Source organism: Carassius auratus, chromosome 1, assembly GCF_003368295.1.
Source record: "Carassius auratus strain Wakin chromosome 1, ASM336829v1, whole genome shotgun sequence".
Taxonomy (NCBI): domain Eukaryota; kingdom Metazoa; phylum Chordata; class Actinopteri; order Cypriniformes; family Cyprinidae; genus Carassius; species Carassius auratus.
Genome location: NC_039243.1, coordinates 1,463,787 through 1,487,279, shown reverse-complemented (window position 1 = coordinate 1,487,279; position 23,493 = coordinate 1,463,787). Strand labels below are relative to the sequence as shown.

The following is a 23,493-nucleotide window of genomic DNA, read 5'->3' as shown; positions in this document are numbered from 1 at the left end:
CAAGTTGCAGGAATCAGATATTTTTTTATCAGCATTTTAGATGAAATTCTGGCAGCAAGCAGAAGCTGGAAGGAAATTTGATAGCAAAATAAATGTCAAGAGAATTTATTGACTTCATTTACAGAGATACTTGGGATTCATCATTTCTGATCAACTAAATAATATTGCAAGTAGAAATCTGTACAGACACACAGCCCCCACCTATCTGAAAGATGCTGGTCCATCTGTGCAAACTGCCAGTGAACTGGATAGATGTACAGTACATGTTGTAGTTCTTCTCAAAGTCCTGCTGTAGAAGTTCAACAGGGTGATCGCCTGCATGAAGCCGTCTCTCACTCTCATAGGTTTTCTGAACCTGTTGAGCAGACCATTAGTCATCTGTGATGAAGCCATAGATGATGGTTTAGATACAATCAAGGGCTATTTTTCAGGGTGGTACATCAACATTGAAGTTGGAAAGCTGAGTAGAATTTGTCACCAGTTTCTTATTTTAAACCTATCATACAAATACAGTATCTCTCTTTGGGAGACGTGATGTCTAACTTGAAAACCTGTTCAGTATCTCTGATAACTTGATTCTTTGTTTAGCTGTGAGAAAGCCAGGAGACATGGATTCATGCTCAAATAACTGCAGAAGCACGTTCTTCAGCCAGTCCCGCATACGCAGAGGGAATTGCACCAACTCTGACTCTGGACATGGAGGAATAACTACCAGACAAAACACACAAAATAAACATTAGGAGAAATTAAAATAGACAAAAAAGTAGATATGTAGAAACTCTACATTCCTTATTTCTTCTGACACCTTCATTTTCACCTAATTTAACCTCTCAGGTGCTAACAATTAAAATAAGCATATTCGTGTTTCTTACATTTGCAGGATCCAGTGTAATCCAGGTGAAGTCTGTGGCCTGTTTTGGTCCCCTCAAGGCCACACTTGGTGGCAAAGAGCTGACAGGATGTGTCATACAGTATGTCTTATTGTCAGTTCCGCATACCTACAATGAAAATATCCCAAAGACAACAGCAAATTACTTGCAAATGTTTCTGGTATACTTTTTTCTGCAATCAGTATGTGTCGATATTCCATTACATATTGGATCTGTAATTAAATATGTAAAAATGCGCTCTTAGAAGGTACAAAAAAAAGGTACTGTGGCAGTACTCTGTCAAAGGGTAGGCTACTAAAATGTACACTATAGGTACTAGCATGCACATTTAATGTAATATATAAAATTTTGGTGGTAAATGAGAATGTACCTTTAAGCTTTTGTACCTTAGGGATCCACCCCAGTGACAGCTTTGTATCTTTTTTTCATAGAGTGTCCGTTTGGAAGTTAAAGCAGTTTTACTGTAATCAGCTGAATGCAAATTAAAGTAATTACGTATACTTACATGGTCTAAATCATTTACACTGGGAGGACATTCTGACGGCTCCTGACACACACAGACAGGCTTCTTCTCATCGTTCATTTTGCATGTCTTCCCTCTTTTACAGTGAATGTTCTCACAGGGGTCTGGAAAAACCGAAAGAATGTGCAAATATCTTGTAAAATACTGTGTCCTCAATTCAAGCGTCCACTGCTGCTTTAAAAGGCTCTCAAAGAGACTTTTAATAAAGGTTATAACAACTCTGTAAAGATGTGCCAGCATTCCTTTACGAGCATAAACCTGGAGCTAAGGCTCTCATTGACTTCTTAAGCCAGGGCGATTTGACAGTCTATGTTAAATGCTCAGCAGATTCCTAATAAGAATGTGGGGCTATGAAGACAATGTTGAAACAACACTCATTAGCTGGCAACCCCTGTCCACTGGGCCGATGGGTGGGTCGAATGTCAGGGTAAAGCTCCATAGCGGCCCTAATTTGTAAAGGATTCATCCCCACCAAGCGAGTCTGTAACCAACACATTTAAACATTTCAAACACTTTTGAGATAATATACTAAAAAAAGATGTGGCCTAAATTAAATACTTAATGCCCTACTGAGTCTGAAACAAAACCTGTAGCCTAATCAATAGTTTCATTAAAGTTTAGATCATTTAGTAGTTAATGAAGTGGAAGTTTGACAAAAGCTTACTTTAAAAAAAAGAAAAAAATCGTATTTGAAAAATTGTGGATAATTTAAATCGTGGAGGTTAACCTTTCAGCGCCACTAATATTTCAATTGAGAAAAGTAATACAATTTCAGAGAAATGCGGACATGCATTTAGTGATTCTCAATAAACATTTAACTTCAGAATTGTTGACCTTTGTGTTTGAGATGCAATTGGCATTAAAAGAAACTCAATCATTTCGTTTGTACTGTATGACACTGACTTCATGTAAACAGCCTGGTGTTAATAGCATGTAGATAAACTGTTTGCAGTAGTAGGTGAATTTACCCTGTAGTCCTTTGGCAAAATACTAATAATTCATTTACAATTCAAGTATTAATCTACTAAAAGCATGTATGTGTAGGGTACATACTATCATGTATTGTTTCACATATATTTTATAACAACAATGTATGTGTGATGCATTTTGTACCCATTTCCCATTCTTCTTTCTGGAGCTAGGTTCTGTATTTTCAGTGGGCTCCTCCAGTTTTTCTGGGTCTTTCCTATGAGTGTGTTCTTCAGTTCCTTCTTTTGTACTGGCTTGGTCACTCTGCATATTCTCCGGCTGCTGGCTGTTTCGCTGCTTCTTGGCTTTACCCTTTCCATGGCTTTTACTTTCATTCTTCTGTTTTTTTTCTTCTCCTTCTTTGCCTTTTTGCCACTTGAAAGAATTGTAGTCTCAGATTCAGTGCTGTTCTCTTCATCCTGTTGATCACTCTTCTCTTTTTCATTGTCATTCTCAGAGACTTGCAAAGGTGCTTTAAACTCATCTTAGGATTGTTCTGTTGGCACGTCCTGTTCCTCTGCAATGTCCTCAGAGTCAGTGTTGGATTGCTGGGAATCATAGTCCACTGTGACTGTGGGAATCACATCTTCAGCTGTTTCCTCCATCTTTTTTCCCATAGTGTTGATGGTTGTAACTTTGGCCTCCTCCAGGTTGATGGGTAGTGGCTGTAAAGCATCACAATCACCTGCATAGTCCAAATCCACTGGTAACTCTGCCTCAGTACTGCTATCAGTCTCATTTGCATCCTCTACCTTGCTCTCACCTTCTCTTTTTTCAGTTCCATCTTCATTCTTCATTGTAGATTTTCCATCTTTTTTTCCCTCCTCGTCCATGTCCTTAATTTCTTTGACTTTTTCTGGATTGTCATTCTCATCTTCATCCTCCTCCACAGGTTCATCTACCTCCCCGTGGTCCTGCAGGATCTGAATCAGTGCCTCCTCACTCAGGAGCAATGGTGTATTCTTCTCATCTTCCTCTGAACTTTCAAGCTTTTATTCCGCTGCTTGCTTCATCTCCACATGGCTCTCATTCTCCTCACTCATGTCTTCATCCTCTGGATCCTGAGTGTTGGACTCAAAAGCCAGAACTCCATCCTTACTCTCATGAGGCTTCACTGACTCTGACTTAATAAATACAAATTATTTATTATTAAAATATATATATATTTTTTTATTAAAACTATAAAAGACTGACCATTTGACTGATCATTTTCAAGCCAGCAAATTATAGCTCCTGGATTAATTTATAAAACAAGAAATAAAATATTTAGATTGAATTAGTGTTCAACAAATCAGTTGAGTGAATAATTCACTGACTCCCTTATACAGACACAATTATACACTGACATATACACACACATGCACACGCACACAGACAGACAGACAGACAGGCAGACAGACAGACAGATAGATATATGTGTGTGTGTGTGTGTGTGTATAATTTATAAATATATTTTTTAAATATAGGCACATAGCTGAAAGAATGACTTGAAAACTATAGGAAACACAATTTAATGCATTAGTATATGGGAAATTATTTTATTTTAATTATTTTTTTCCGGTCTGCGAGTAAATTCAACCTTTTTAAGAATCACCTGCTCTTTTGGAGTCAGCTTACTTTGTCCCTAAAAAAAGAGAAAATAAATAAATAATGCAACCGTTTGTTTTGGTTTATGAAAGTTAAGGTTAAGCTGTCAAATATCTCACCAGTTCCAGGTAGCAATAAGTAGGACTGTACAATACCATGCTGAAGTTTAATGATAAAAATGTTCCATTTTTTTCAGCAAAGAGTTTGCACACATGTAGACGCCATTGCACATGATGTTTACTGCTTTATTTGCAGAACAAACTGTATTTACCCAGAGAGCAATCTTGTTTCAGCTCCACGACTCATACCAACATGAAATGACATTGCTGTTCATGTAATCCTTCCAACTCAATTATCTATGGCTAACCAATGTTGTAATTTCCTAGAGGTATACGGATATTTTGCTAGTGGAGTATCTGCTAGTGAGTATTTCCTGATAGTGACTAATGTTGATAGTCCATTTGCATTACATTCTCCTAGCTGAACTGAAAAACATGCCTCGGCTTTGTGATTTAAGTGAGGCGTTTTGTAATTTTAAATCTACACAATTATCCTTTCACCAGCTGCGGGACTGTGGGATTGATTTACTGCCCAGCAGAACTCCATTTAAGACTTCATCTACTCCCACTCCAATCCCAAGAGTAAGCCAATGGAATAATATACAGCCATGTTTGTGATTAGCTGTGTCAAACCCTCTCTGTTGGCCTTGGTCATATATATAACAACAGCTTTCATTGCAGCTTATAATGTTTCCGCAGATTTATCTGCACACTTGATAACATTTGATTGACTCTCTAAAAAAGCTCCTTGTCTCAAATTCCCAGCATGCATATTACTCATTGCTTGCATTTTGAACTTTATTCCTTGGAAAAAAAATTCTTGGAAACATCTTGGTGGTTTTTGACTGATTCCATTCGTTTCTTTGATCTTTAAACATGATTATGTGGATTTTGATAGCAGGATTATAGAAATTTTATATTTGGAGATTTACTTACATATGCGGCCAGTGCTGAGACCAAAAAGCAGAGGAGAATCAGGTCTTATAAATATATAAATATAATGTATGGATGTCAGCACAATCCTATGTCCTATATTAAACCTTCTGGAAAAACTTAAAGTGACATGATGTCCCAAGAATTCTGTTTTACTCCCCTCTGGGCCATTCTCACACAGGGTTCAGAGTTATCCATCTGTATGCTGGACGTACTCCTACCATGACACCCCAGCACAAATCAGCTGCTTCAGTTGTCATGGTAACGGGGCCCAGGAGATGAGCCCCACTCAAAAGTCACATTCAAAGTCCGGAGGGGCAAAGCAAACATCAGAAGCTAGTAGACTGGAAAAAGAGTCCACTAAGTACACAAGCTTTTTTTTCTTCCTACAGAGAGACAATGTGCCCATTTTTAGCCATGTTGATATTGACAATAAACGGGGTGCAATGGCATGAAGATACTGCATGCCAAAAGATGATTTATAACTTTTTTTTTATATAATTCCTTTTATTATTATTTATTTTATTTTTTTAAATACTTGTTTTATTCTTATTTTTTTTCCAAACATGCACAATACATTTTCATGAATGACAAAAATTACGTTGTGCACATTTTAATTCCTGTAAAATACTTTCAGAAACAAGCTTGCAATTAAAAGGAATCAATTTGTGCTAGAAGAATCTCCAGCATTTAAAAACTGCAAATAAATGAAAATGTACATTTGTTATTGATGAAACCAATACTATAGGTGTCGGGTTTTTCTGCATTGCCTTATTATTAATTCAGAAGTGATCATTTAATTAATTCAATTAGATAGAAATTGCAGTTTGAGACTTACCTGAGTTCTGATATCGCCGGTAAAAAGGGGAAGAATTTTCGAGTCACAGAGAGTAACCCAGAGGCAGGCAGTCAAAGTACCTCTCACTCCCTTATGCCTCCCCCTCAGCTCTGTGCATCAGATGCCCTTGATCTGCACTGGGCCATTCAAAGAGACACAACTAACTGAAGCTTCGGTGGGGGGTGGGGAAAGAAGAACAGAGGGACAGAAAGTCACTCAAAAACACAGTTACAAATTTGAACTCGCTGCAACATTAAAAATGTAAAAATGTTTCAAGTCTATTAGCAATTTTGGATTCAGGTTATTTAACATTGTATTTTAACAAACTATTTATGTTTTCTTAAAATGTTTAAGACATCTATTTCACATCTATGTGGAAAACCTGATGCTTGGTAATTATTTTTTCAGATCTTGAAGTTATGAACAGCCCTGGGACAGGGAATTTTGAAATTCAAAGCTAAAAGCAGATATTAAAAGCCATTCAGTGCTTTTCCAGACCTTGAATTTTCATCGGAGTCAGGCCTGGATTAGGAATTCAGAGGCCCCTTGGTACAATGTCTTGTTCATATATATATATATATATATATATATATATATATATATATATATATATATATATATATATATATATATATATATATATATAAAACACCATTCGTACCAACTAACGTTTTGAAAATAGAAACATTTTCATGAGTTCGAAAGTTTGTCAGAATGGCTGGCTCTATATCCAATTTACACAAAAATTTGTGTGAGTGGCGAACTCGAAACCGGGTCAATCGTGTCAAAGGATATTTTTGTGAATCTGACCCTCTACTGCCTACGCCACTGAAGCCATCGAATCGAATGTGTCTTTTTTAGTAGTGAGTGTCAACCAGACGTTGGTGGGCGGAGCTGCTGTAAATAGCATTTGCCAACAAGTGCATTATTTGCACTTAATGTAAAGACACTCCTCATTTTTTTTTCTTCCCCTCGCTTGGGCCCCTGGGCCTGTGTATAACTGTATAACTGTGCACCTATTTGGTAAGAGCGTATCAGTTTATTCAGGTCTATTAAAATAAAATACATATTTTATAAAAAGTATATTTTAAGACATTTAAATGATTGTGTGCTTTCCAACAACACCGTAAGATAACAGTTTGGCTAGTTTTACGATAACATTCTGGAAATACGATAATATAATAATAATTCTCTCTGTTTCTTGAAGTTTCCCTTTCCCTTATATCTTTCGCACATCTACCCTTTCCACTTTTCTCAGGAAATCCAATTATAACTGCAAGCAAATTCCACTCAAATTGCGAAAGCTGAATTTTCATTACTGAACCATTATAAATTGTTTTATATTTCCTCTGCACGCAGCATTATCAGTATACATCTCGGTGTGCTGCTGAATGTGGGTTTCTGGGTACATTGCAATGAAAACGATTATGATAGTGAGGAATGTTTGTAAAATTAAAATATTCTACTCTTCACCAACACACACACACACACACACGCACACACACACAAGTTGCACTCTAAATATGGAGCTTCAGGAAATGGTGAGAGAAGAAAAAAAAAATCAATGTGGGGATATTAAGGATATTTATATAAGCAAGCTATCACAAAAGTATGATGCCATTTGTTGTTTTCAACAGCTTATAAACATAAGGTTCATAATAAACATATAGAATTTAAAAAATACATTAATATACATTCGTGCTTTTCTATGAAAAAAAAAGAAATGCTCTGTGTTGGAATGCTCTCATTATGGACTTCCTGTCTCAGTGTGGGATCAGACAGTACTCTTACTCCGCGTTTAGAGGCCACACACCCTATAGTTTAGCATCCTAAAATAGACATGTACAGGAGAGGAAGTTTGGGTGAGCGCGCACTGTAGTGTGTCATTGCATTATGTAAACATTCTTACTGTGGCACTCTCATTTTCTTGTATATTCCAGCTCCAGTTAAAGTGCCCCCACAGTAATCTGAGTGTTTCAAGCAGGAAGTGATGCTGTTACCTTCGTGAAGAGCCAGCCTGTTAAATAGCACTTTCTCTAGACATACCATTAAATCCAGTCCTTGGCTTTAGCTATAAACAGTCTCCGTAAAGTACTCTCATTCATTTAATCTCTTCTGCTTTCTTGGACTTTGGACTAAGAGAAGAGAAAGGTAAGGTTTTCATACCTACACTATATTTTATTTTTGAGCAGAAATGTCAAAACGTAATAATGTTAAAACATAATAAATAACAATATGGATTTTTATTCACCAAATTTTGTATTTCAGAATGAAACCTGCCATACTGATTCTCTGTCTGCTGGGAGCAGCCTGTGCTAATCCAGTGAGTACTGCAGTGGATAATGTTGAAATGTTCTTCTGTCCTTCCAAACATTTGACAATGTTTCTTTCTTGAATTATCACACAGATCTTGCATAAAAGGGCTATGGAGATTATTCAGCATGCATCCAACTCTGTAAGCGATGCTCAGTTTATTTTAAAGAAACTTTGTCAAGTTTAAAAGTGTTTTAGGTAGAGATGTTTTATAATCTTTTATATTTCACAGTCAGAAAGCTCTTCGATGTCTGAATCCTCCGACCAGAGTAATACCTCAGAACTTTCAGAAGAGGTACGCTTTCAGTCAAATTCCATGTCATTTATACAAAAATAAACTTAATGCATATCTAGAAGGAGGGACAACTGTATATATGTTTTTAATGTCTTTAAAAAGAAAAAGTGAACCAGGTAAAAAATTATTAATTTAACAACAAAATAATTTAACCAATTTAACTTCATTTTTTAAGGACTTGCATGTTGCAAGTTGAAAGGAATTGCAGATGAAAGGATTTGATTATAATAAAAAATGAAATGCATAACTGAACTTTTTTTAAAGTGTTTAAGTTGAAGTAGGTGTTTTTTTTGTTTTAGTTTTGCCCCAAAAATATCCAACTATATACGAAAATGCATGTAATTACAAATTTCTAATAAAAACAAATTAAGAACACTTTTGTATGGTATTTTGAATCTTTAATGAAAAAGAATAATGTACAAATAAAACATGTATTTATTTGCTTGCAGAGGTCTAAGGACACTGTCTCAGACAGCAGTGTAAGTGCAAATACTGTTATGATAACACATCTAATGACAAAATATTTGTATATATTTCTGTTAAGAGAATAGGCTCACTTCACTTTCCCTGTTTTCTTGACAGAGTTCAGAATCAACTGAATCGGACTCAAATGAACCGGTATAACTAATCATCATTTTCATTATATCTTTTCACAAATTTACAAAATCAATTAAAAGATGAATATGACTGCAAATATCTTTTTTTTTTTTTTTTATATATGTCAAGATTTCTAGTGAAAGCCATTCTGTGGAAAGTCTGGTAAGTTACTTTACCCTAACATAACCTAAAACTCACGCTCTAAAGCTTACAGATTGCAGAGAAATTGGTTTCCTGTTTATACTGTCCTATGTTCTGTCATCTATGGCTATCTAGTCTGGAAAAAGCGAGACTGCACTGACATCAGATAACACTCAAAGCAGTAAAGAAAATGTTCGTAGGGTAAGGAACATCCAATTTCATGCATCATACATGTGTGCTAACACAGGAATGATGACTATCATAATCATAATGCATCTACACAGGGCTGGATCTACACGCTCAAATGGGTCCATATTAACAACAATGGCAAAGTGCAAGTGACCAGCCAGCCAGAAGAGAATGACATCATGTCCACTAGTGTTGCGTCAAAAAAAAGTGAAAGCAGTGAATCAAGTGAAAGCAAGGAAACAGTTGCTCTGAACACAAATGAGGAGGATAACAGTGCCGACACAAGTGAAAGCAGTGAAAGCAGTGAAAACAGTGTTGACGGTGCTGAGTACAGAACCAGCAATAGCAGCAGCAGCAGTAGCAGCAGCAGCAGCAGCGAAAGCACGGAGTCCAAAAACAGCCCAGTGGACAGCGAAAGTCGCTCCGCTGAGTGCAAGCCAGGGGCTGACAGCCAAGAATGTGACAGCAAGGAAGACTTTCCTCTGGATATCGGTGATGATGGTGCAATGGACCCTTTCAATGGCATCCTAATGCCTGATGTCACTGAGCCCTAACAGCAGTTTAAGGCATCATTTTATGACTCAATGCTCTGATATCTGCAAGTGGAAATCCCAGGAATATTAAAATGGGAATGTTCTATTAAGGAAAATATTTAAAGAAGAGTATGTAAGGAATTTATATAATATTAATATAAATCATTAAACAATAATGGTACCTCAGTCGATTTTGAACTATAAATTAAACATTGTAAGCCTACGTTGATATTTAGATTTTATACAGTACTTTGCGTTTTTTTTTATTTCTGTGAAGCTGGAGATGTGTGTAGTATTTTGTATGTGTATAGAATTTGTAGTCCTTTATTTATACTGTTGGTATTAACCATTTTCAAATAAATAAATTGAATAAAAAGTCAAGCATCGCACGACTGCTGTTTTTCCCAAGAATTCTTAATGCTAAAAAATTGCATGCAAGCACCATACATTCCTAAAATGAAAGGGTTGCCTTAATGCAATCCAAGTGTAATTACCAACTTCACTGCCTATAATTTTACAGATTTAGTTCATACCTTTGCACAAGCATGCCTAAACAATAAAAATGTGTATAGAGAGCTGAAATGGCTGTTGTGTAACATCAAGCATGAAAGAGCACTTTCATCAGGGAAATATTGCAATAATTATGTTTGTGTGCGACTGACTTATTTACAAGTACTATATAATGTCTGTCAAACCCATGTCATTGCTGTTTTGACACCACAAGATGGTGGCAAACTTTAAAGAACAGCGGTGGGGTTTCCCTATAGGCAGAAAATCATGAACTCACACAAACATGATGAGCGGGACTTTCTGCTGTTTCATGTGTGCTGCTTTTGGCAGAGGAATAAAGATTCCTAATGCTAAGAATGGGGGTTTAGACATGGTAAGTTTGTTAATTACTGTATAATTAAAATGACTGTTTTATAGTTCAATCTTCAGATAACAGACTAAGTGCCATTGGCTTTCATTGTCTAGACAATTGACACATGTGATCCAAGATAATGGCAGGCATTATCCATTATGACAAGAAGGGGTAAAAACTGTTGTCAGATGCTATTTCCCAGTTTTCTGCTCAGGTGCCATATGCTATAATATGGTACCATCAAATTATTAATTGGTAACAAAACAATTACTTACCCGTTTTGCATGCGCTCAATAAAAACCCAATGTGAATGCTTTCATTTCGCACCACTACACATTCATCATAAAACTCTGTTTTTGGGAAAAAAAAGCATGACGTTTCAAATCTGCAGTATATATATATATATACACACACAGTACAGACCAAAAGTTTGGACACATGTCATTCAAAGAGTTTTCTTTATTTTCATGACTATGAAAATTGTAGAGTCACACTGAAGGCATCAAGGGCTATTTGACCAAGAAGGAGAGTGATGGGGTGCTGCACCAGATAACCTGGCCTCCACGGTCACCGGACCTGAACCCAATCGAGATGGTTTAGGGGTGAGCTGGACCGCAGACAGAAGGAAAAAGGGTCAACAAGTGCTAAGCATCTCTTGGGGAACTCCTTCAAGATTCATCAAGAGAATGCCAAGAGTGTGCAAAGCAGTAATCAAAGCAAAAGGTGGCTACTTTGAAGAAACTAGAATATGACATATTTTCAGTTGTTTCACACTTTTTTGTTATGTATATAATTCCATATATAATTACACGTGTTATTCATAGTTTTGATGCCTTCAATGTGAATCTACAATTTTCATAATCATGAAAATAAAGAAAACTCTTTGAATGAGAAGGTGTGTCCAAACTTTTGGTCTGTGTGTATATATACAGTATTGTTCAAAATAATAGCAGTACAATGTGACTAACCAGAATAATCAAGGTTTTTCGTATATTTTTTTATTGCTACGTGGCAAACAAGTTACCAGTAGGTTCAGTAGATTCTCAGAAAACAAATGAGACCCAGCATTCATGATATGCACGCTCTTAAGGCTGTGCAATTGGGCAATTAGTTGAATTAGTTGAAAGGGGTGTGTTCAAAAAAATAGCAGTGTGGCATTCAATCACTGAGGTCATCAATTTTGTGAAGAAACAGGTGTGAATCAGGTGGCCCCTATTTAAGGATGAAGCCAACACTTGTTGAACATGCATTTGAAAGCTGAGGAAAATGGGTCGTTCAAGACATTGTTCAGAAGAACAGCGTACTTTGATTAAAAAGTTGATTAGAGAGGGGAAAACCTATAAAGAGGTGCAAAAAATGATAGGCTGTTCAGCTAAAATGATCTCCAATGCCTTAAAATGGAGAGCAAAACCAGAGAGACATGGAAGAAAACGGAAGACAACAATCAAAATGGATAGAAGAATAACCAGAATGGCAAAGGCTCAGCCAATGATCACCTCCAGGATGATCAAAGACAGTCTGGAGTTACCTGTAAGTACTGTGACAGTTAGAAGACGTCTGTGTGAAGCTAATCTATTTTCAAGAATCCCCCGCAAAGTCCCTCTGTTAAAAAAAAGGCATGTGCAGAAGAGGTTACAATTTGCCAAAGAACACATCAACTGGCCTAAAGAGAAATGGAGGAACATTTTGTGGACTGATGAGAGTAAAATTGTTCTTTTTGGGTCCAAGGGCCACAGGCAGTTTGTGAGACGACCCCCAAACTCTGAATTCAAGCCACAGTACACAGTGAAGACAGTGAAGCATGGAGGTGCAAGCATCATGATATGGGCATGTTTCTCCTATATGGTGTTGGGCCTATTTATCGCATACCAGGGATCATGGATCAGTTTGCATATGTTAAAATACTTGAAGAGGTCATGTTGCCCTATGCTGAAGAGGACATGCCCTTGAAATGGTTGTTTCAACAAGACAATGACCCAAAACACACTAGTAAACGGGCAAAGTCTTGGTTCCAAACCAACAAAATTAATGTTATGGAGTGGCCAGCCCAATCTCCAGACCTTAATCCAATTGAGAACTTGTGGGGTGATATCAAAAATGCTGTTTCTGAAGCAAAACCAAGAAATATGAATGAATTGTGGAATGTTGTTAAAGAATCATGGAGTGGAATAACAGCTGAGAGGTGCCACAAGTTGGTTGACTCCATGCCACACAGATGTCAAGCAGTTTTAAAAAACTGTGGTCATACAACTAAATATTAGTTTAGTGATTCACAGGATTGCTAAATCCCAGAAAAAAAAAAAAAAAATGTTTGTACAAAATAGTTTTGAGTTTGTACAGTCAAAGGTAGACACTGCTATTTTTTTTGAACACACCCCTTTCAACTAATTGCCCAATTGCACAGCCTTAAGAGCGTGCATGAATGCTGGGTCTTGTTTGTTTTCTGACAATCTACTGAACCTACTGGTAACTTGTTTGCCACGTAGCAATAAAAAATATACTAAAAACCTTGATTATTCTGGTTAGTCACATTGTACTGCTATTATTTTGAACAATACTGTATATATATATATATATATATATATATATATATATATATATATATATATATATATATATATATATATATATATATATATATATATAACATTGTAAGCCAACCAATGTTCCTGAATTGTACTTAAAGGGATAAGCATCACAAAATAAATTCTGTCATCATCTACTCCCCCCTTATGTCATTCCAAACTTGTATGAAGTTTGAAGAATTTTGGTAACCAAGCTGTTCCGGTTCCATTTACTTTCATTGTAAGGAGAAAAAAAAAATTACAATGGAAGTGAAAGGGAACTGAAATCAACATTCCCCCAAATATCCTCTTTTGCATTCTGCAGAAAGGAAGATGACTAATCTAGAAGGACAAGAGGTTAAGTAAATGATTTTTCATGTTTGGGTTGACTAACCCTTTAAAAGACGTGAAAAATGTTTTACTTTCCCATACTTTCATCAGATTCATGCCTTGGCTTAATTTTATGTGTCTAAATATGTCTTCTGTTATCTGAAAGCCATCAGTCCTAGTGAGCCAAGTTCCACAGGCAGCTCCCTTCACACGCATTGCACAATGGCCATATATAAGGGACTATATGTCTTGTCTTATGACAATCAAGGAAGCAGTGTAGGCTACTCTAGTTTGCCGCGTCGCGTCACTGGCAGCGTAGGCTGCGAAGAGTACAGGTCGCGCGCAATATTTGTGCACGCGCAACATCCGGGTGTCAAGCTGTTCTGTGATCTTCCTAAACCTGATACCGATAGGAGCGTCAACTGTCTGTAAAATGTGTAAAATAACAATTAAACCCCACACGACTCGACAATTAACTCTTTTGATGCCAAAAGTAGGGCCGTTACCGAACTATTTTTCGACGTTTAATGTGAAACGCGAGAAAAAATATAAGTTACCCAGTTTGAGATGGGGAAGTCCCCGCAAGGAAATCCCCTCTTCATAAAATAATTTCGAAATTGAGTGAGGCTCTCACAAGCTGAAGCTTTCTGCCTTTGGTCTCCAGCAGACGCATGCCAGCCTATGACACTCAAACCTGTACAATCTATGGGAAAACCGAACTTTATATATTGCCTTTAACGCGTGAGCGGATTATGTTCAGCATGGATGAGGTAAAGAGGGAGAACGAGGCGCTGAGGGCGAAGTTGCGCAGCTACTCTACACTCAACACATTTTACCACGAAACACAACAAGAAATCTCTCGTTTAAATCAACTGGTCTCCTCCAAAGAAGGAATTATTATCGATTTGAGGGCAAGACTGGGGAACTATGAGAAAACATTGGTCATGGAGGGAGAGGAGCCCTATTTTGTAGGGCCGTCGAAATCTCTCATCGAAAGTTTGTGTAAGGAAATTTGCAAATTAAAGCAAAAAGTCAAGGAGTCAGAGGTGGACACCGCCCAGAAACTGGAATCCAGTAAAACAGTAAGTTAAAACACATTTTCATATGTCTTCCTGATTCTCCTATCTACAAAAACATGCCAAGTTTTTTTTTTTTTTTCTCAGCACATTTTACAAACAAAAGCACTGTAAAGCTGTTATGTATGTCTTCTTTGTAAAAAATACTTTAATTCAATCAAGTGAACAACAATAATAATAAAAATAAAGCGCTTAATCCAGTCTACAACGATTTGGTAGTCCTAGCTGGTTTAAACTGGTCTTCCAGTCTCACCATTTGAAAAGTGCCCAAAAGTCTGGTTAACTAATAAGAACAGACTAATTTACAGTGGTTTCAGTTTGTTTGTTTGTTTTTTTTTCTCAAGAGGTTTGCGAGTTTCCATTTGTTCATTAACACATGATTACTTAACAGTGTGTGCTTGAGCTGTGGTGAGATTAAGTGAATTTCTTGTTCACGTTCACCTGTCAGGAAATACCCATGAAGGGGTCTTCTGACTGTTTGCTTTTTCCAGGAGATCCAGAGATTGCAAGAAAAGTTGAAGGAGAAGGATCAAGAGCTGGAGACCATCAGGGAAAGGCCCGAGCAGGAGAAAGAGAGGGAGATCCAGCGACTGCGCTCCACATTGGCCGAAATCGATCGGACACAGGCCACCAGGGCCGTCCTTTGCAACTCTCTCGCTGAAGAAGCCGAGCAGTTGAGAGCACAGCTGGGGGCCACCGTGCAGGTGTGCCAGGAGCTTTTGGGGCGGCTGGAGGAAGAGAAAAGCAAGACAGTCATGACAGATCAGAGAACTCAAGCAAATGAGGTGTGTTGGGGAAACTATCAGTATTTTACAACATCTGGACCACCTTTAAAACACTTTAATTTAAAACTATATTTGACCTTGCTTTTGTGTCTTCATCAGACAAATGATTCCCCTGAAGTTCCTCATCTAAATGTCATCATCAGCAAGTTAGAAGAGGAGAATGACCAGCTTAAAAAGAGAGTTGCATATGTAAGGATCACACGTTGTTTGATCATCACTCACTGACATTTGTTTTACCCGTTTCATTTGCAGAAAATGTCACTCTGTACCTTTTATGGAAAGAACCAATGTAAAATATTCTTGGAAAATGTCTTTTTTTTTTTTTCTGTTCACATCATAAATACATGCTTTTGTTCCATCTCAGGTGGAAAGTTTAAACTCAAAGTGGCAGAAGTATGACTCCAGTAGAGAGGATTGCGTGAGGGGATTGTGTCAGAAGTTGAAAGAGTCAAATGGTCTGGCATCTGCAGGTCCGACCCTGACCCAGACTCTGGCTCCGGCTCTGGTCGCGGGCAGCATGCCTTTGTTACAGCAGGAGATCGCGCGGCTCAATGGCCTCCTGCAGGACAAGATGATGGAGTGCGAGAGACTCAGCAGAGAGAGGGATGAAAGTAAAAGAAGAGACCGGGAACGCATTCAGATGCTTGAGCAGCAGGTCTTTATCAGTTCAACTTGCAGATTCTGAATTCCTCTTAAACAGAAAGTCACAACCAAAGTGAGAAGTTGGTTTGTTTGGATTGCTGCCCATAAACCAATCCGTTCTTTGTTCTTTTGTAGGTTTTGGCCTATATTGAGGACTTCAAATCGGAGAGGGCAGACCGAGAAAGGGCTCAGGGTAAAATCCTGGATCTTCAAGATGAAGTTGGGCGACTTCAACTGCAAATACGCACACAGGCAAGCCACATTAAAAGACCGCAAATTCTTGAAAAGTTAATTTGACCTTTTTATGGCAAGAAGCCAAATTCTTATGAATATGAAAACATACTTACAGGTTGTGAGTTAGAAGCACAAGACTGTCCTAGCAAAGTTAGAATTGCCCCCACTTCATAGAAACAGACACCGGCATTGTAGGCTATTTACAGTGTCATGGAAATCTTCCCACATCGTACCGTAGGCATGTTGGGGGGGGGGGGGGGGTGTTAGAATGAGCTGCTTAAGGTAGGAGTGGTTGACTCTTAATTTTATAAAGAATATCTCTTTGGATTTGAGACTTTAGTCTTCGCAACTTTACAGATCTTCTTTATGCACCAAGAGCTTGTAACACTCCAAAGAGAAAGGAAAACTTGAAATCACATCATTGTGACCCCTTTAATGTATCTAGGTTGATTCAGCTATATTCAATTATATTATCTTAAAAATAAAACCAGTGCATTTACCATATTTAGGTTACCATTTTTTCATTACAACCCAACCAGCATGAGATTTTAAAATCCAAGTCCAATATCCTTTAAATAACACAAGTGTTTTCTTCATCACTCAGGGTGTCCAAGATACCTCATCCTCACGGCGACTTCACATGGGCCTAAAAAAAGTTCCCCACCGACAGACGGACACTGCCGAACCACTAAGAAACAGTCCCCCAGAAACTAACTCAAAGAGGACTATCAGTAACACGGCACCGCAGGGAGCCGCTGAACTGCAGTGCCCTCGCTGTCTCACCACATATGACGACGAGCACACGGCCGAGTACCTAAAACACTGGGACGAGTGTGCCAAGCTGTGAGTCTCTCACCTCACTGACTTTTCACAGGGCACTGAAAGCACTGAGGACAGAATCACTACACGCTTGCAGACTATGGGATGTTTGACAGGATGTTGATGAAGGCAGGGACACGTTTGAACAGGATCGTGTCGCAGGAAGAGTTTTTTTTTGTTGTTTTTTTACTTGGCTTTTCGATTGTGGGCTTAGTTGGTGTTAAGAAGGTCGCCTGTGGCATAGGACTCAAGACGTGACTTTGGGTGCGTCATTCCCAGTTCACATGGGCTGTCATTGAATGCAGATGGTTTGGTTACGAAAAGTTATTCAATCTCAAGCATTTTTGGTTTATAAGTCACTGGGTTTTGTCATTTGTTTGGTTTTATGGTTTTAAGTATGGGACATTTTGTATTAGTTTCAATCAAATTTAGCTAAATACTGTATTGCAGATCTGTGTATAATTCAAATGAATTGTCAAATTGGTATCATATACCTCATGTAAAGACATAGTATGCACTTTTTACTATTTTATTTTATTATTGCCAAATACGGATGATAAATGTACATAACCTTTTATATTTAATACATAAGCTTCATTGTTATTAGACTGTCCGATACTGTTTTTGTTATGGTGCTATTTTAATATTTCATTTTTTTTTATTTGTAAGTGTGTTGTTAGTATTTGCCTTGGGCTTACATTTTAAATCAGAGATGTTCATTTGTACCAGAATATACAGAGCAGAACAGCACACACTATAAATACTCTTTCAACATTTGACTTTCTGATTCATATACATATATATCAAACATTAGTTTCTGGTTAAAAATGTTAAATGGCTCCGTCAGGCACTTTTTGACTGTGAGGTACTTGCCATTCGATCCCCCTCTGCAGCTGAAAACATTCTAGTTTTAAGTAAGAGAGGAAGTTCCCTGTGAAATTTTCACGTCTCAGATGCTGCGTATGACAAAATGGTCTTCTATTAAAGTGTATCTGAACACTTTTTGGGGGGTTTTAAGGCACTGACACCAAAAACATTAATTGACAATAAGAAATTATTATAGAGATGCCAAACTGAGACAGAGAAATGTGATAACTATAGTAGGATTTATTTTTTTATAATAAAATATTTGCTTAAGGACCCTCTTCTAAACTGTTTTATCTTGTTCGTGTCTGTCAGTGTTTGTACAGCCAAAGGTACATTTTAGGAAGATATGGGAAACCAGACACTGAGAGAGTTGTGATAATGCTGGCAAGATCATGAGGCAAAGTGTGTCATGAAGCATTAAACTCAAGTCCCATGGGATTTGAAAGTGTGTGTGTATGCGCACAAGTGGTGGAAAACCCCTTCCCAAACACAAGTGAATGGACGGGCTATAACTACAGCAAATTCTCAGCTGTCCCCAGGCCTACAAGTGACTAGAAGAGAAACAAGCGACTGTTGGGATATAGTGGGACTGGTTATTTAAAGGGGAGGAGACTATAGGAACAAACAAGGTTGTCTTTAACTGAAACTAGAACACTAATATCAACAAATCAAAATCTAAACTGCTGCCATGGTTTTGAGATGCTAGAAACATTATCCAACCCAGAATGAAGGGATTAAGTTTGAGAATCCCAAAAATGCAGCAAAATAATAAAGTCACCATTGGTGATAGTCTGTAGGCTTGTGTGCATCCTTATGTGGTTCTGTGGAATTAGTTAATAGAGTCCAGACATACATTTTGTAGGACAGAACCTGGAAACGAGTTAGCATTTTAGCTCTTCTAGTTCCATCATCCTGAAGTCCGTTGGCTTTTGGTTAAATGCTTGAAATAAGATCTGTGGTTAATACAAGCGTGAGATATTTTGACATTTATCTAAATGGGACTAGGTTGTTGGGGACATTAAATGTCATGCAGAACAGGCAATCTCATCTACTCACTAGTCTGCTTTCACAGCCTTGTTTAGTGCATAATTGCACGCTTGAAAACTAGGGAGTGTGTGTGTGTGTGTGTGTGTGTGTGTGTGTGTGTATGTGTTTTGAAGTTACCACTTGGTGATGTAGCTTAAGAATGGCCTACATTTAGCTTTTAACATCTGCCGACTGTTTTTAGGCCTCAAAATAGATAAAAGTCCTGTCTAATTGTGAATGATGAACAAGACATGTAAGAATCATGACTTTTTGTCAGTCACAGAGCTTATTTTTTGCAATAATCCAAAAGCCAAAGGAAAAAATCGGTTGGGTTTTCGTTGAGGGATGCAAAATTCTAGGTTGGCCTACAAAAACATTTCATCACTACAAAACTCTATTATAACTTACAAGTGCACAAGTGCTTCCTGTGTGCAACCACAAGAAGTACAATGAATGAATTGAGATATGTATATATACAGTACAGACCAAAAGTTTAGACACACCTTCTCATTCAGAGTTTTCTTTATTTTCATGACTATGAAAATTGTAGATTCACACTGAAGGCATCAAAACTACGAATTAACACGTGGCATTATATACATAACAAAAAAGTGTGAAACAACTGAAAATATGTCTTTGAAAATAGGTTCTTCAAAGTAGCCACCTTTTGCTTTGATTACTGCTTTGCACACTCTTGGCATTCTCTTGATGAGCTTCAAGAGGTAGTCACCTGAAATGGTCTTCCAACAGTCTTGAAGGAGTTCTCCGAGAGATGCTTAGCACTTGTTGGCCCTTTTGCCTTCTGTCTGCGGTCCAGCTCACCCCTAAACCATCTCGACTGGGTTCAGGTCCGGTGACTGTGGAGGCCAGGTCATCTGGTGCAGCACCCCATCACTCTCCTTCTTGGTCGAATAGCCCTTGATTCCTTCAGTGTGACTCTACAAATTTCATAGTCAGGAAAATAAAGAAAACTCTTTGAATGAGAAGGTGTGTCCAAACTTTTGGTCTGTACTGTATATATATTCTTTTTTTTTTCTCCAGCTTGCTAGGATATGCATAGTGTATCGTGGACAATCACTCTTAAACCCACTGGAAACCATTACTAACCGCAACAACAGAATCATGTCATAATAAATTTCATTCTAAAAATATAACTGTTCATTGTTCGATGCCTCTGCATAGTGCGGTCAAATTGAAACTTGTTTGGGAGTAAAACTGTAAGGTGGGTGAACCATAATCAACAATACTTGTTACCTTTTCTTTTTTTCAAACAGGCAGAAATATTCCTACAAAACAATATTGACATTTGTGTATATTGCTCAAAACGTAATTTGGCTCCTAAATGGCTCCCTCGTGAATTTGTATTTTATTTCCACCACCAGTGTGTTACATCTGGGAAACTGGTCATAAGTGCAGGCCCCTATTCAGATTATATAAGATCACGTCAGACATGTAAAAGAGCACCACTGTCCCCTGAGTCAATAAACCCTTGATGAGCTCAGACGCACGACCCTAGCTAGCTGCCACGGGGGCAGGAGGGAAAAGTCCAGCAGGAGTTTCATGCTCTGCTTCAGTCAAGTCGCCACTCTCGAAATGACGTCGCCCAAGCACAAGAACACACTTCGGATGAGTTTTACAAAGAACAGTGTCATATTTCTATCTGCAGGAGTCATTTGTTGTGAAGTCACCGAGAAGCTTGCTGTGTAGATGGTAACTGGAGATGCAAAAAGCTGAAGTGATGGATGTGTGGGCCCGCTGTAGTTTTGTTCTTTTACGAAACCTTTTTCCTTGGAGAAGTGAAAGGTAGGCTGGAAGGGATTCCCCGCATACACAATTCATACACACCTACAATAAAGTGAGGCCCACACATCTACTGCAGAAAAGCACACACTCACACCACAATCAACCTTTAGGAAGTGGAAATAATTAGGTCACATGAACACATGACTTTTACAGTAAAACTGTTCACAGAAAGACAAAATGTCACTTACACAATTAGCCCACCGACTCAAAGATTCAACACCAGCCAAAAAACACCAACAAAAAATTCCAAGTAGCCTACCATGGTGAAGCTTCTTCTTCTTTTTTTTTTTACCTATTAATATCCATAACTTTACCTGCTATGATTATCCAAGAGGGAAATAAATGTGACCGATTGTGAAAGCAGGGAATTCCTGAGCATTGGCTAACTTCCTTATTTAACCCTTTATGGGAAAATAAAGTTAACTTTCTTTAACAACCCTAAAGGGAGCTTAAAATTCTTATCAGTAGATATCTAATAAATAATTTATAACTTAAATGTTATATAAAACTATACCGTATGGTTGAGCTGTCAGTCCATGGTAAATCTTGATTTAAATTCAGAGGACTATTCCTATTAGTTATTTTCCCTCGATATAGTTATAAACATCCCTTTGACTTTATTAGTATCTTGGATACATTTCATAACCTTCAGGGTCCACAAAGATAAAAAAAGAAGAGATATTTAAGTGTCTCTATAACACATACAGACATTTGGCAATATATGCGTTATATGATCTCCTTTACAGACGTATCAACTGTATGGTGTCCACATGATTTTGGATAAGGGTTTCATCCCTACTTCCTTGATTGCTTGTTTGACCCTACTACCTGATGACTGACCAGAAGCAATTTAATAAACTGCTGCTGTCGCTAGAAAACTGGAAATTCCCAAACCCCCCCCCCATGGCAACTGAAGACACAGAGATGGGGTAGAACAGCTGTGGAAAGATTACTCTCTCATCTCTTTCTTTTGATAGATTTATTCCCTATCAAATTAAGCTCAACCGTACGGTAGAGATATCAGTTAAAGGGCTGTTGTTACCAGCTGTGTTAGAGTGATCGTGGCCTGTTGAGTTTTTTTTTTTTTTTTTTTTGATAAGAGCGATCAGCGCTGAGACAGAACTCTATTGTCAATTCCAGTATGTGGAACGATGGGGGTTTTCCCTCTTGAGCTGTCTGCGTTTCTCCCCAGCTCTGGGCCATCCTCAATGAAAAGATCTTCACCAGTGATTGCAAACTAGATCTAATCTCCAATCTTTGATTTCTCTCTAATAAGCCCAGCTCTCGCGCTCTTTATGACCCTGTTACTGTCCAAGACTGATTGAAGACGTCTAGGCTCCGCTAGTATTCCTTTCAAAAGAGCATCATAAAAGGACAGTTGAAAATTGGGATGCATATGCCAAGTCAATTCATCTTGCGCTCTACTGATAATATCCAAATGTCATATGGAAGACAATGGTTTGTGGGTTTTCAGTATGGGAGACAAGATAAGGGATGTATTGATACATCATCTTGTGTAGTTGCACTTCTCATTCTGTCAAAACAACTACTTTGAACTTCATATTGAAAGTACAGAGTGAATTTGGCCTCAACCAGAAATGTCTATCTAAAAAAAGATTTCACATAAATGAGGTAACTCCAGCATTGCATCATGGGTGACTAAAACTGGTCAACTAAAACTAAAGATTCAGAAAAATCTCCCATTGTTCATTCTCCGATTTTCCAGGCAAACACGTGGTCATATTTAAATCATATAAATATATTTAATTATTAACTGATTTTCTTTTAACTCCGGTTTACTGTAACAAATTAGATTACTGTATTAATTTTTTTATTTTTTTTTACACTTCTTGCTTTTAAATGCTTTTGTTTTAAAATAAGCCTTATTTTTTTAATTCTTATTTAATTAATCAAAAAATACAATTAAAACAGTAATACTGTAAACTGTGAATGCCATTTAAAATAACTGTTTTTTTTTTATTTGATTTCATTTCAAATTTTAAGCTTTGGTGGCAATGCTGTATTTTTAGCATCATTATCGAAATGAGATCATCTCTAACAAGACAAATAGAAATTCATCTAACCTGGTGTTTCTTTGTTACGCGCTAAAATGGAGGTAGGCGTTCCACCACAGCGAAAAAGTTTTTGGCAGGAAGTGAAGAAAAAGAAAAAAAAGCCCTACATAAAACAAAGTGATGATGATGGAGAGACCAAAGTTCCCTATCTGTGGGAGTTATATGTATAGAAATAGTCTGTCAAGTGGTTTCTAAGATTAAAAATATGCCCTCCCTCCCATTTTAAAACAGGATTCTAATGCATCCTTTGAAGAGTGAGGTAATCACACTTTTTGTTGCAATTTTGACGTGAAAAAGCCAAAATCATATATAATGGAATAGGAGACATACAGGGCAAATAGACTTGAAAATGATTTTAACAGCAGTATTTAACGTGGTTTTTTTGCTGAAGACATTTAAAAAATATTAACTTAAATATAACCTTGATCTCAACATGCATTCAGTAGGACATGCTAACTTGAAATGCATGCTTACTTAAATGATAAAATCTGAAATGCTTTTACGTTTATTTTCACTTTCAACACACTTACCTCAGCAGCAACA

The 23,493-nt window shown here is 37.5% G+C and overlaps 2 protein-coding genes and 1 pseudogene across 2 annotated transcripts; 2 read left to right on the top strand and 1 right to left on the bottom strand.

The window, feature by feature from the left end:
- Positions 1-225: 225 nt before the first annotated feature.
- LOC113108746 (SPARC-like protein 1) lies at positions 226-4,127 on the bottom strand (annotated as a pseudogene).
- A 3,625-nt stretch (positions 4,128-7,752) lies between these two features.
- Positions 7,753-10,833, top strand: LOC113112094 (dentin sialophosphoprotein-like). Its single transcript, XM_026277539.1, has 9 exons — positions 7,753-7,950; positions 8,068-8,122; positions 8,207-8,254; positions 8,345-8,407; positions 8,857-8,886; positions 8,990-9,025; positions 9,134-9,166; positions 9,281-9,346; positions 9,430-10,833. The coding sequence occupies exons 2-9, from the start codon at positions 8,069-8,071 to the stop codon at positions 9,886-9,888; spliced, it is 789 nt and encodes a 262-aa protein (XP_026133324.1). The 5' UTR covers positions 7,753-7,950; position 8,068; the 3' UTR covers positions 9,889-10,833.
- A 3,067-nt stretch (positions 10,834-13,900) lies between these two features.
- On the top strand, positions 13,901-19,561 carry LOC113112023 (TNFAIP3-interacting protein 2-like). The gene is made up of 6 exons (XM_026277411.1): positions 13,901-14,705; positions 15,191-15,484; positions 15,584-15,673; positions 15,849-16,139; positions 16,262-16,378; positions 16,965-19,561. The coding sequence occupies exons 1-6, from the start codon at positions 14,295-14,297 to the stop codon at positions 17,205-17,207; spliced, it is 1,446 nt and encodes a 481-aa protein (XP_026133196.1). The 5' UTR covers positions 13,901-14,294; the 3' UTR covers positions 17,208-19,561.
- The last annotated feature ends 3,932 nt before the right edge of the window (positions 19,562-23,493 follow it).